Source organism: Echeneis naucrates, chromosome 4, assembly GCF_900963305.1.
Source record: "Echeneis naucrates chromosome 4, fEcheNa1.1, whole genome shotgun sequence".
Taxonomy (NCBI): domain Eukaryota; kingdom Metazoa; phylum Chordata; class Actinopteri; order Carangiformes; family Echeneidae; genus Echeneis; species Echeneis naucrates.
In genome coordinates this window covers 13,056,204-13,069,522 of record NC_042514.1, presented here as the reverse complement: position 1 = coordinate 13,069,522, position 13,319 = coordinate 13,056,204, and the positions used below count along the sequence as shown (strand labels likewise).

General features: G+C 40.4%; 1 protein-coding gene across 2 annotated transcripts; it reads left to right on the top strand.

The window, feature by feature from the left end:
* Nucleotides 1–215: 215 nt before the first annotated feature.
* usp46 (ubiquitin specific peptidase 46) lies at nt 216–8,864 on the top strand. Of its 2 annotated transcripts, none has more exons than XM_029499882.1 (9): nt 216–534; nt 2,518–2,598; nt 3,322–3,499; nt 5,060–5,298; nt 5,501–5,577; nt 5,683–5,766; nt 5,841–6,038; nt 7,549–7,627; nt 7,733–8,864. In XM_029499882.1, the coding sequence occupies exons 1-9, from the start codon at nt 499–501 to the stop codon at nt 7,832–7,834; spliced, it is 1,074 nt and encodes a 357-aa protein (XP_029355742.1). In that variant the 5' UTR covers nt 216–498; the 3' UTR covers nt 7,835–8,864. The 2 variants fall into 2 exon arrangements, with proteins under 2 accessions (XP_029355742.1, XP_029355741.1); XM_029499881.1 differs by having other exon boundaries at nt 3,286–3,499.
* The last annotated feature ends 4,455 nt before the right edge of the window (nt 8,865–13,319 follow it).

Here is a 13,319-nt window from a genome sequence, read left to right as displayed (position 1 = left end):
AAAACAAACAACATTTCCCAAAAGCCACTGCGGCAACAATTTGCTGATGATAGGTTACGGCTCAGCTAAGCTTTCCATTGCAGGTTTATGAATGGACCGAACCTCCTGCCAATCAAACGGAGGCAGTCTGAACCAATCAGCTGCGGGATCTCCCCGGAGGTAGGCGGGGCCGCCTCCTCCTCTCATCAGGCTTGTCTCCTGCTCGTTGCTAACAACCTGCCGCCTCCAGCTCAGTCCGTCCTGCGTCGGCTCATGCTTCGGCGGCTTCCCCCCGCGGTGTGTGTGAGGATGAGGCCGTGTGGACGCTGACAGGCCGGTCCCGGTCCCGGCTCCGTGCTGCCTGCTGCCTGCATGCTCCCCCCGCCCGCTCCCTGACGCCTGGGGCTGCAGTCTGGCCTCCAGCCGCGGCTGCCAAGTACCTTCATTTTTCAGCGTCGCCCTGCTCCGGAATCATGTTCATTTTATAAAGATGGCGGTTTGGGGGACACTGTGAACTAAATGACTGTCAGAAACATCGCCTCCATTTGTAATATGGTGAGTAACATGGTGTGTGTGTGAAGGGGAGGGGGGGGGTCACCCTGAGCAGACTGCAGGGTCCCACCACAGGCAGATCCCGGGCTCGGACGGGCCTGATGTGTCCTGGCCCCCCCAGCAGAGCTGACTGTGCTGCAGCTGTCGCCGATGACTGACAGGTGAATGGAGCAGCTTGATGTGATTGCATAACGTGTCAGTGCTGGACAGGGCTGCTTCCATCCTGATCTCAGAGAGCAGGGATCTGCACTAATCTGCTTTCTCGTTGTGTTCGTGGCCTGTGAGGAGTGAGCATGAGCAGATTTAAAGGAATCTGCTTAATGCCGCCAGCCTTCACTTTATTTAGAAGGTAATGTCAGAAGCCTGTATCAGTGCTGATGGAGACATTCAGGACACACACAGCACTGACTGTGCTGTGTGTGTCCGCTGGTTGTCTCTTGGTTATTTGCATTGTTTGGATGAACACAGGCTGAAGGGAAATGTGCCAATTTACATGTATTTTGCTGGCATTTGAAAAAGCTTTAAATCTCTACGTTAGAACCAAAGCTGATGTTTCCAGTTTCAAGAGAAAGTCAAGAACCAAATGATATGGACGCTGTTGGATTGAGTATTACTGCAGTGGCTCAGATCAGATCAGATCAGGTCCAGGACCCGGTCCCGGTGGAGCCCAGGCTTTCTGCTGCAGGTCATCCCCATCTCTCCCCTTCTGTCTCTATCCCATCAGCTCTCATAAGCTCTCTGAGAAAAAAAAGAGTAAAAACTGTAATACATTTGTTTTAAATAAAAAACGACGTGAAAGTAGTTGAATTGATTTCCTGTAGAACAAAGTAACTGTTGGCACTCTGTATTTATTTACAGTATTTATCTATCACAAACACATAAGCTGATGCCTGAAAGATTTGTGTGCTTTCGGACATGTGGAAGTTTAGACAGATGGTTCGTTGTGGTTGCATAGATTTTTCTCTTTTTAAATGAATTTGATACCATTCTTTTTATCATTTTAGTCTATCATTTTTTATTTCCAATATGGTACGGTGGCAAAGCATGTGGGTGCCATGACTCCTCAAAGCTTCAGATTGTCCTGATCTGCTTTGTTTCCTTCAGAAATCTTTCTTTCTTTTTTTGGCTGTTGTTCATAAGGAGAAGCTGAAATATCAAAATTAGGCATCAGGTGTCAGTGACATACCTCACCTTCTCAAACTGATGTTGTGTGTAGATTTTCTTCCCCAGATTTCAGGTCCACTACAGCTGTAAGTTTCCCCAAACTTCCCAAATGATTTTGTGAGTACAGGCTTAGATTATAAAATATAAACTTGTGCATGAATGATCGAGTTATGCCTGCAAGTGTGCTGCTGCAGTATCTCATCGGCAAATCACACAAGGAGGCCATTTCCAGTCAGCTTTGACAGAGACAGTCATGTCACACAAAGTCGAAACCTTCCCCCAAAACTAAACCATCTTTTGTTTTCATTCAACAGGCTGTGGTTAGGGTTAGGGTTTGGGGGTTAGCTGTGGTTGATGTTGGAAAAGCTTTGAGCTCTAACAAGTGAAATGGATCTGAATAGATAAGTGGTCCATTGCCACAATCAGGCTGAAACGCTCTATGCTTGACATGGGCCTGTGTATTAGGACCAAATGTTGTTTCCATTTCGTCAGGAAGTTTTATTCTCTGGAGATTAAAGGAATCAAGATGAGCAAGATTTTTTGCATTCTGTGGGACGCTGAGAAGGAAGAATCAGAACTATAATTTCTACTGCTTTACAGAGAGGTTTCTCATTTTGGATTACCTCATGGCTGTAGCTTTTAAGCTTTAGCAGCCTGTTGATGCCAGTGAATAGACAAAAATTTCCATGTTAATTTGCTTGTGGGTTCACAGCCAAAGCAATTTTTTTGTCTTTTGATGCTCCATAAAGCCAAATATGCAAACTGCTACCTGGGATGAATGTGATGATGGTAATAACCATTAAATGTCTTTTGTCCTGTCAGGGCACCAATGCCTCTGCTCTGGAGAAAGACATCGGCCCGGAGCAGTTCCCAATCAATGAACACTACTTTGGATTGGTCAATGTGAGTATCACTAAATCCTCTCATACATGAACAAAGGCCTGTGCCAAAAACATTTCAAAACAGACTGCCGTAGGTTGCCATTGTATCATTTTCTCTGTTTGACAGCTAATACTGTTAACTGTTATTTGTGAGTCTCTTGGGCTATGCAGGGATGTTCTGTTTCCTTAATATGGCATTTACTTTAATACCCCAAGTTATTTCAGTGCCCTGAAGGTAGGGTCTGCCAGATGAATAAAAACAAAAGAGCTGATGAGCAGACAGAAACCCTTTTGTCCTCTGTGTTTGTGCACCTCTGCTCCTCAAGTTGGGACCAATCCAATCCATTCCACTATATATATCCAATGCTGATACTGATGTAATTCACTCAGTGATGATTGACATATTGATCCAGATTCCACAGTCTGATGTTGTGATAAATTATAAAAATGTAATAATCCTATTGTGAACCCCTGGCAAAAATGCATTTCATATATTTTTTTGCTCTTTTGATAGCAAGTGTGGTTTACTAAGCCTTGTGTAACTTGCACACAATACCAAAAATAACAGAAATAGTTATGATGATAATAAAACTAAAGAGAAAAAAAAAAGGTCTGGCATTGGTATCGGCAGATGTACAAATGAGGTATTGGAAAGTTAAACAGTTTGAAGTGGCTCAGTGCACCTCTAACTTCTCCCTCTCTCCCTCAGTTTGGAAACACATGTTACTGTAACTCAGTGCTTCAGGCGCTCTACTTCTGCCGGCCTTTCCGGGAGAACGTGCTGGCTTACAAAGCACAGCAGAAGAAGAAGGAGAACCTGCTCACATGCCTGGCTGACCTCTTCCACTCCATTGCCACACAGAAGAAGAAAGTTGGTGTAATCCCGCCCAAAAAGTTCATCTCGCGTCTACGGAAAGAGAACGGTGAGTACATGACTCATTAACACCTCATATCAGTCCAAAAATAGCATCACTATACGCTTATAAAAGTATGAGTTGGAACAAAAACCATAAAATTTAAAATTTATTTGTAAATCCAAAATTCAAATAAGTTTGCACACCATGACTTTTTATGGTACTCCGCTGTCAGCAATAAATAGACGACATAATTGGCAAGCATGCAGAATAAGGCAACATCAATGTGGAAAGTAAAAACCTGCATTGCTGTGCAATAAATGAAAGAATGAAAGAGGAAAAAAATTGATGATACTTAAAACTCATTATTAAACACAATCTATAAAATTTAACTTTTCATCTAAATGTCTAAAAAAAAAAACTTGGTCTATGTCATATATTTCATTTAGTTGGGTACTGAAATTATGCAAAACGTTTCATGAATTAGCAAATTAATGGATATGGAGAGAAATCCATAATTATAATAAACCAAATGGGAAAAATAAACTCTAACTACCGTAATTTTCAGATTATAAACCACCACTTTTTTCACATGCTTTGAGCCCTCCGTCTTAAACAACTATGCGGCAAATTTATGGATTTTTACAGGTAACGAGCTTCATGCCGCCAATACATTTAGTGTTGCATCAGAAAGATGAAATTGTTCGAATTAGATTAAACGCACCCACACTAAATTCTTCAGGTCAGTCATTTATTTTGCACTTCATGCACACACTTTATCATGGAAAACACACGAAGCAATGCATATGATGCAGCTTTTTAAGTTAAAGTCGATCGATCTGGCGAAAAGGAAAAATCTTTCTGTGTTACATAATTCCTGCCAGATGCCATTTTCTCGTATATTTCCGACACCTGCATCTTATAAACAAGTGCGGCCTGTATATGTTCAAAACTGTTTTTCTCTCTAAATTTAGCGGGTGTGGCTTATATTCAGGTGTGCTGGAAATTACAGTAATAGTTTCTGACATAGAGTACGCTGAATAGATGCTCAAATAAAAATATATCAAATATTCTTCAAGAGCCTTTATTTTTCATTCTTGTTTTTCACCAGATCCACAAAGTGCACCTCCCTACATTCATGTTGATCAAGTGGCAGTTAGCGGTTTTGTGCTGGATTTAATGTGGTTTGAGTAATTGGGGTGAAGGACAGGTGCGTGTTGGTGGGAAGGTCTTTCGTGTTTGAGTTGACAGGGAGGCTGACTGTTCTCTGCTATCCATATTGAGGAAGCTCTTTATGTGAATAAACAATGCTATCTCTGTTAGGACCCAGCTCGGTCAGCTGCCTCCTCTCTGGACTCACCCCCGCTCCCCTCCAGCTCCGACACACACTTCTCAGTTTTCACCTTTCACATACAGATCTATGAAAAGAGGCATGTGTATGGAAACTTGTATCATCAGTGTTAGTGCCAGTGATTGCATTTACATTTCTCAAAGCAAAAAAAGCACGGCGGTGTAGTGGTTTGCGCTGTTGCCCCACAAAAAGAGGGTCAAGGGTTCAGGTTTGGAGAGTCCATAACTAATTCCCCTGCTAGGACATTAAAGTGTATCTTGTGTTGTCTTTACTTATAGATCTGTTTGATAACTACATGCAGCAGGATGCCCATGAATTCCTCAACTACCTGCTGAACACGGTGGCCGACATCCTGCAGGAGGAGAAGAAGCAGGAAAAGCAGAATGGACGCCTGAAAAACAATGGATCCACCGTCACCATGGAAACCGAGACAGAGAACAAGACAGAGCCCACATGGGTTCACGAAATCTTCCAAGGCACACTAACCAATGAGACGCGCTGCCTCAACTGTGAAACGGTGTGTGTGTGTGTGTGTTTATGGCTTTATTTGTGTTAAAGGCTGGGGCAGTATAACAAGCATTTCAAGAACGAGATACGCATGTGTATAAAGGGCCCCGTGGGTGGTGGTTGTGTCACAGTTCAGCAGGTTTATCTTCACTGACTCAGTCGCAGGAAATGACGGTTTAGTTGTCCTTGCTGTCTCTCCCACTCTTTGACAGGTTAGCAGCAAAGATGAGGACTTCCTGGATCTTTCTGTGGATGTGGAACAGAACACATCAATAACACACTGTCTCAGGTAGCATTGATTTATTATGTAGTAGACTTTATTCCCCAGTGTTAGGCAGCCAAGGCTGACTAACGCTTAATAACTGAGCCCCTAGTGGTGTGCTCTTCTCTCCAGGGATTTTAGTAACACAGAGACTTTGTGCAGCGAGTACAAATACTACTGTGAGACATGCTGCAGCAAGCAGGAAGCACAGAAACGGTCAGTACAGCACTGAACCTGCAGCGCCTCTGTGATGTTTCCACAACACACTAAGGATGTATCCTTCTCTGCAGGATGCGTGTAAAGAAGCTTCCCATGATCCTTGCACTACACCTGAAGAGGTTTAAGTACATGGAACAGCTCCACCGCTACACAAAGCTGTCATACAGAGTGGTGTTCCCTTTGGAACTGCGTCTGTTCAACACATCTGGGGATGCAGTCAACCTAGACCGCATGTACGATCTAGTTGCCGTGGTGGTTCACTGTGGCAGGTACAGTATATTGTTAATATTATTACACACCTGCCTGAATTAAAGCAACTGCACCAGTTTTAGATTTTTAGTTCTACCAAGATGCGAGTGATAAGGTAAAGTAAAGGTAATGCTGAATGAAAGAACTAATGTGTGCAATGTTTTTGTCCAAAGTGTGTCAAAAAGTGAAAGTGTTATGATACCTTTCCTGTGTTTGGCTGAACCACAACATTAGGGCCAACGGTAGAATCGCAAATGTCCATGACTGGCTGATTGACTGACTGATCACTGAGTTGGTGCAAAAATATTAGTGTGGTGTTTGGAGTGTTGCCAGTTTAGTGTATTGTTACTCGATTAAAAACAGGACTGGGTATTAACCTTGTATATGGCTCGATCATAAATTAATGTATTGATTTTGTTATGAGCACTTTCTGGTTTCCTGGCTGCCCCAAAGCTTCACAAAGCTTCACCTAAACCTCACCTGCTGTTTCCCACAAATAAATAATATAATTTCCATTTAATGTTGTTACTAAACTGGCAGGTGTGATCAGCATGTAAATAACATAAACGCCTGCAACAGGAAATCATGGTAGACTTACTGCGCTCAGCAAACCCTGTGACAACATATTGGGTTTCTGTTTACTGAAAGAAGAGAGGGCATTTAATTGTGTTGCGTTTGTATTAATACATAATGCAGTATCCTTAACACAACAGACGGGTCAATGAAAAACAGAGCTCTCATATATTCTACAGTGGGAATTAAAAATAAACACAAAATTACAGAGGATACTCTGTCCCTTCCCTCAAGTGATTTTTTTTTTTTTTTTTTTTTTTTAACAAGAAATATAGCTGAAACAACAACTCGGTTTTGTTTTTTGTTTTTTTTTGTTTTGTTTTTTTTTTACTTTCAATCCCAGTCCAACACTTAGGCATTTACCAAGAAAATTTTAATTTGACCATACACAATCCAGCGACATTAGATTTTGAGCCAGTCTTGTTGAATGCTTTCATTGGCGAGTTTCCTAACTTTTATGGAGGTATATCACCAAATAATTCTCCATCTAATCGGTGTTACCCTCACTCAAATAATTTAACCAAAAAATCTTTTTCTTTCAGTTATCAAAAGGCACTTTGATAAAGAATCTGTAATTCTCCCATTGAAAGTTTTCAAACTGATCATCTTCAAGTGTTTGTCGTTTTCTTGGAAAAACATTTCATTAATGTGTATTTTCTGACATTTCACGAGAGAAAAGGATTAATTTAGGAAATGAATATGAAATTTCGTCAATAAAAAGACAACAACGGTTTAATTATTTCAGAGCAGCTTGGTCATTTCCTTGAAGCAGATTATCTGGGCAGAAATTAAATGTTTCCCAAACATTTAGACAAATCAAAGATATTGGTGTTGATTCTGCAGGATGTATTTTTTTATTTGATAATAGTCGCTTGTTTAATCTTTGCTAATCAGCAAAATTTGTGCTTTAAGGAGTGGAGAGAAATAAAATCTGCATTTCTTCTTCTGCCCACTCAGTGGCCCGAACAGAGGTCATTACATCACCATAGTGAAGAGTCATGGTTTCTGGCTACTTTTTGATGATGACATCGTGGAGGTGCGTCACACTCTGTCTCATCCGCACAATGCTCTCTGACTCGTCTTTGTACCTTTTCCTTTTGTTTGTGTTGTCGGTAAACCACATTTCACTTCTCTTGTCCAGAAAATTGACGCCCAGGCCATCGAGGAGTTTTATGGGCTTACCTCAGACATCTCCAAGAATTCTGAGTCAGGTTACATCCTCTTCTACCAGTCCAGGGAGTGACCAGAGCCTGATCACTGGCAGAGGATGAGACTGAATAGGATGAAAGCTTTTTTTTTTTTTTTTCCCTTCAGCCTAACAGACCGCAGACTCCTGCTCTCCTCTCAACGTATGTGCCAATCCTACAGCGGCTCCAGTGTCAATCTCTGGGTTTCTTGTGATTCATCTCTGTTTGTGTCTATTTCGTCTTGTCTTTTCGTCACCTGCATCTCGAGTTGCACTTTAAAACAAAAGCAAAAATGTTCAACAGCATGACGGAAACAAATATAAAACTGCATCCACACTGAGAAGCCTGTTGAGGTATATCTCCATCCAAAACGTGAGGTGAAGGGTCTGATGCACATAGAGACAACTGTCAGAAATTGTACCATGTAATTTCTATGTATATAAGGTCGTCTTCTTCACCCTCATAATTCCTTTCATTAGGGCTATTTTCCTCATCACTGTCCAGCCTTCTTGTTGTGTTTATGAAGGGAATGAAGTGGAGACGAACGATGAATAATATGCAGAGGGATTTTGAAGCAATATGTGAGCATTAATTTGAAAGGTTAAAAACTTCCTAAGCATGAGTACCTTGTTGACAACATGGAGGTATTTTATTTGTGTAAAAAGCATCCAAAACTTTAAACACTGAATCCAAAACAGGCACACACTCAAACCACTACTCTTGAAAGAAAAGCCCCTTTCAAAGATGAATAATTTTAATTACTTTATTCTGATGGAAAACTCATATTTATTGAACTTAATATATTTATTACTGTTATTTGTAAAACTCACTAGTTGATAATCAAAATATTTGTGGCTGTATCAGAGGTTTTTATCTGAAGACTCCCATGTGTCATTTCTCTGTGCAGGGTATGGTATATGTAATACACAACTAAAAAAATGTTTTATCCATTTAGTGGATTGCATGTTAAATTAAAAAGAAATACAAGATTGATTAATGTAGAACAAGTGAGACACAAACTATAAAAAAAAAAAAAGTCCTAATTTTATGATTGACATGACAAAGTGAAAACTGCAATAAGGTGAATCCAATGTGCAATTTCCCACTGAGACTAATATAAAGGAACTGGATAGTAGTTTGACGTAAATTAGTTTGTGATCTGTGCTCATTGCTGTGTTTGCGTTCCCATTGCCCACACACTGCCATCTGGGGTGTCAGAGCCATGTTCTCTCATCCCTCTTTGTTATAACCTTACCATTTGCTCCAGGGTTTTGTTTTTTGCCCTGACTTTGTTTACTTAATTGTGTGTGTCGTGTGTAGCACGTGTAGAATCCTAAAGCAGCACTTTTTTCTCCCAATACGATGTCCCTTGTACTGTAAATGTTTTCCCCAGGGTTGTTGCCTCGCCCTGTAGAATAGCGCAACGTCGAAGTATTTGTTTTCATGTGAATGACATTACAATTTGTTGCACATGAGAGGAAATTATTATTTCAAGCAAATCTAAATAGGGAGTGGGAATACGGTTAATTTGTTATTTTCGTGTCTGTGTCCATACAGGAGAAGTTGTTTCTGCTATGTTATTGGGTGAAGTTAAAAGGACTACGTGCCAAACTAGAGTCAATGCTGACCTTGCAACAGTCTTTGACAGAACATTATTTTCTTTGTAAAGACACTTCTGTACATATATATTATGTAGAAAAACATTTCTGGTAATAGGAAAATATTTTTTTAAAGTGCAGATCTTACAATATAAAGACCCTATGGCAAATATTTTAGATTAACACTGACTCTGTTAAGAAATACTGTGCTATTTTACAATCATTCACTTACATAATCAGAGTAGTGCAGAGTCTACCATCTGTCATATTAGTGATATTACTGGGTTGAACTGAGCCAGGGTACAAAACCGTAGAAGGAATAGTCTGAGATATTTTAGATTCAGGTGAGAGGGAAGAAAGACGTCATGCGCTCATCTTCTATGAACACTTACTGTATGCACTCACCCTCACTGAGACGCTCAGTTGTTGCACTTGGTCTTATAAATCTTAACTGTGATCGTGTTCTACACAGAAGGGCTCAGATGCAGGGATGTCTGCATCTGATGGGATCTGACCTGAAGGAAGGAGGACATGAATTGTCTTTGTTTGGCTGTAAACTGAAAGTGCACTTTATTAATGATGAGCTCCAATGCTTTAATAAGGAGAACTACAGTCTAACACACTCATTTTGAGTTTTTTCTTCCGTTCAATAAAATAACTACAAACGAATTTATTGAATTGTTTGTTTTTGTACCTTAATGCTTCCTCTTCTATTCAGGAAGTGAAGTGTAAACAAAATGACTTCCTCTCTATTCTGAAGGTTTACCAGTAGCTGTTGCCCAGAAAAAGAGTCATGAGTTTGATTCCCAGGTTGACCTGTTCTCTCTGTGCCTGCGTGGGTCTCCTCCGGGTACATTATAGCTTTTAGCTGCCATCTGCATACAACATGGAACACAACTGCAGTTATGAAATCCTCCATTATTAGTGGAAGTTTAGTGTTCACAGTAGCAACACGTTCAGGACCATGGTGCAAAGTTGTTATTCAGTTACCTCTGGAGACCCTCAAAGCCCTTCAAAAACATGTCTGGAAGCTCAGTGCATATAACTAGTTCCTCCTGAAACGTAAATCTCTTCAATAGCAATAAAAACCTGAGAGGACAAGAGGCCGGTCTTGGTGTGTAAGAGAAGTGTTAGCCAAGAGGAATTTGTGCTTGGTCTGCTGACCCCCAATGAACCTGAGGCAGTGATGACCAAGTGGAAGTTTCTGAAGAGCTCATGTGGAGTCTGTCAAGTCTTCCGGAAATGATTCTCTCTTTTAGCACTTTGAGGCAACCGTAGCATCATGGTATAATGTAACATTAATAACGGAAGCACACATTTTAATGAAGGGTTATTTCAGTCTGAGGAGAAGGTTTACTGAGGCTGGTGATTCTCCAGTAATTTGTTGTGAGATTTTGAAATGAGACCAGAATGAAAAGCCCCGGGTGGTGTTAGAAATGATAATGAGCGCTCTCTGTGCTTCAATGAGAAGATCCAAGCATTACTGAGAAGCACTTCATCTCCCATAGAGAAGATACACACGCAGGCGCAAAAACACACAAAGGTCCTGAATCTCAGCACATTTCAAACGACCTTCAGCTTCTTCTCAGAAACCAGAGCTTTGATAATTTCCAGTAACGTGACACAACACAAATCTATGAATGTGTTTGTGAACAGAGATGATGTACTGTTTCAGGATAACACTTTTAGAAAAGTTAGACAAGAAAACACATCAAAATCACAATAAAAAATTGTTTACATGATATAATTTTTCTGATTTGGATTTCTGCACCCCACTCCCGCTTTGGCCTCTTACAATTATTACATAATCGCCTGATTGTGATCATTTGCAGCTGATCACAATCAATTTGCATAATTGTTAAAATTGAGGTGGTTGCACACAGAATATTTTGTTTTTTAAATTAACTGCTTTTATGGGATCAATTTTACAGGTTGATACTTTCCTCTTTGCGTTAGTTTGAACAGTTGAAGACGATATTTTAGGGCTTTTTGTTTTCTTAAGTTTTTTCCACATTTTTCCCACACAAATTCAGGTCAGTGACTTGCATGGCTGATTTGGCCACAGAAGATATTTCAGTATTCATCCTTATTTATACTTCAGTCCCAAAAAAAAGCAAGGGAATATACAAGGTACTACTTTAATTATGTGAATCCAAATAAAACCACACACTCTTCAGTGCTTGCTACTGAGTCATAGCTATTTTGGTAATGATTTTATCAAGGAAAAGGCCAAATTGGGTAATTTGTATTCATTACTGGAGTAATTTTCTAAAGATAGATGCTTGATTCTGTAGAAATGGACAGAGGTTGGAGCTGTCACTACCAGTAAATCTTTGTGGCATTCCTCAGTACACAGCCTGTACGTACTGCCATCACTCTGAGTCATGTTCCATTCATCAGAAAACGATGAAAAAAAATGATATTATGTTCAGGTTTAACACAACAAGTATGTCAAAGAAAGTCACAGATTCAGTCTCAAATCAGCACAAAGTTCAAAATTTAAAAAGACTAAAACAGCAACAAAAATGACTACTTTCCAACAGCTAATGTGGTAAAGTGCATATTTATGACTTCCTGCACTCATTACTGAGAACTTACATTACTCAGCACTGAGAGCTTCATACTGTTCTTACCTCCAACTTAGTCATTAGTCAGTGTAAACAAGAACCAGATGGTGACACTCAGCGTGTCAGCTGACTTGTTTCAATAAGAGGAACATAATCACTGTTTGGATATTCAGGTGCTACAGATTTACAAATGCATAGGTTTGCCACAAACAGAGGCAGTTCTGTTGCCCTGTGGTGGGGCCATGGCTGGCATGATGGCAAGGACATTAGATAGGTGGACAAGCTTTTTAAAAAGGCCAGCTGCTTGACACAAGGGTGGACTCGTCTGTGACTCTGGTGGTGGAGATGTAGATGGAGGTGCAGGCTGTTTGCACTTTATTAGGGCTTGAGAGTGTGATTGCCCTATTGCATCTGTAAAGATCATTCTTTTGCAACTTCGACAGCCTTTTGGGGAATTTAACACACCCCCCAAAAAACTGATGAAACTCACACAGCATGTCAGGATTGGGTGGAAGTTTGATGTTTTGTGGGCTGCAGAAATGTGCATGAAAATATGGCTTAACGGCACACCCTTGAAAAGCCTGTGACTCCAGATTGACGTAGATGAACCAAAATGTGTACACATATGTATCATGGCAAGATGCACAAATATGTGTGTTGGCGTTATATTTTTATAACGCCAACACACATTTTCCAATTTGAAGTTATTATTAAGGCCCTGAACAAAAATAGGTTTTTAATATGTACAGGAAAGTATCACTAAGTATTTGAAAGCACTCAGTGGAGTGTGTCAGTGTAGTTACATTGAAAATGTGTAGTGAAAAGTAGAGTTATGTCATACCAATAATCTATTCTCCTGAAGACGTTTATTTGTGAAGTCAGAGCTGCATTATTGTCCTGATGTTTTTATTATTATTATTATTATTATTATTATTGCACAACATTTTACAAACACATTTGCGCTGACATACATGGAAGTGCTGTGTACTGGCCTCCCACCAACAACCGAGAACCTGTTTTTCAGTGATGAATCAATCAGAATTATTATATTTGTGGGTTTTTAATGACTTTGTTTTTAATAAGTAAATAACAGAGGGGGGTCTGCAGCATAGGTCCCAGGCTGGAATCAAACCGTGATAACATGGTCTTCTCCACAGCCCATGATGACACATTCTAATAATTATTTCCCCATCAGACTGGGCACACAGACATTCATAGCTATTGTCCATTCAAAGTCCCGAAAGAAAACTGGGAAGTGAGGGACCCGACGTGGACATATCCAGAGTGCCTTTAGAGACGGAGTGGCGACGACTCCGTTCACAGCGATGGCGGCGGCTGGCCCGCGAAAGTTCCCGGAAGTTAGCATAAGTTCCCGG

What these genes read in the sequence shown, in the direction of transcription:
- usp46 (XM_029499881.1), top strand. Translation starts at nt 499, where the DNA reads ATGACTGTCAGAAACATCGCCTCCATTTGTAATATG. An exon ending in TCGCCTCCATTTGTAATATG is followed by an intron (nt 535 to 2,517) that starts GTGAGTAACATG and finishes TTGTCCTGTCAG; the next exon opens with GGCACCAATGCCTCTGCTCT. An exon ending in AAGCAGGAAGCACAGAAACG is followed by an intron (nt 5,767 to 5,840) that starts GTCAGTACAGCA and finishes CCTTCTCTGCAG; the next exon opens with GATGCGTGTAAAGAAGCTTC.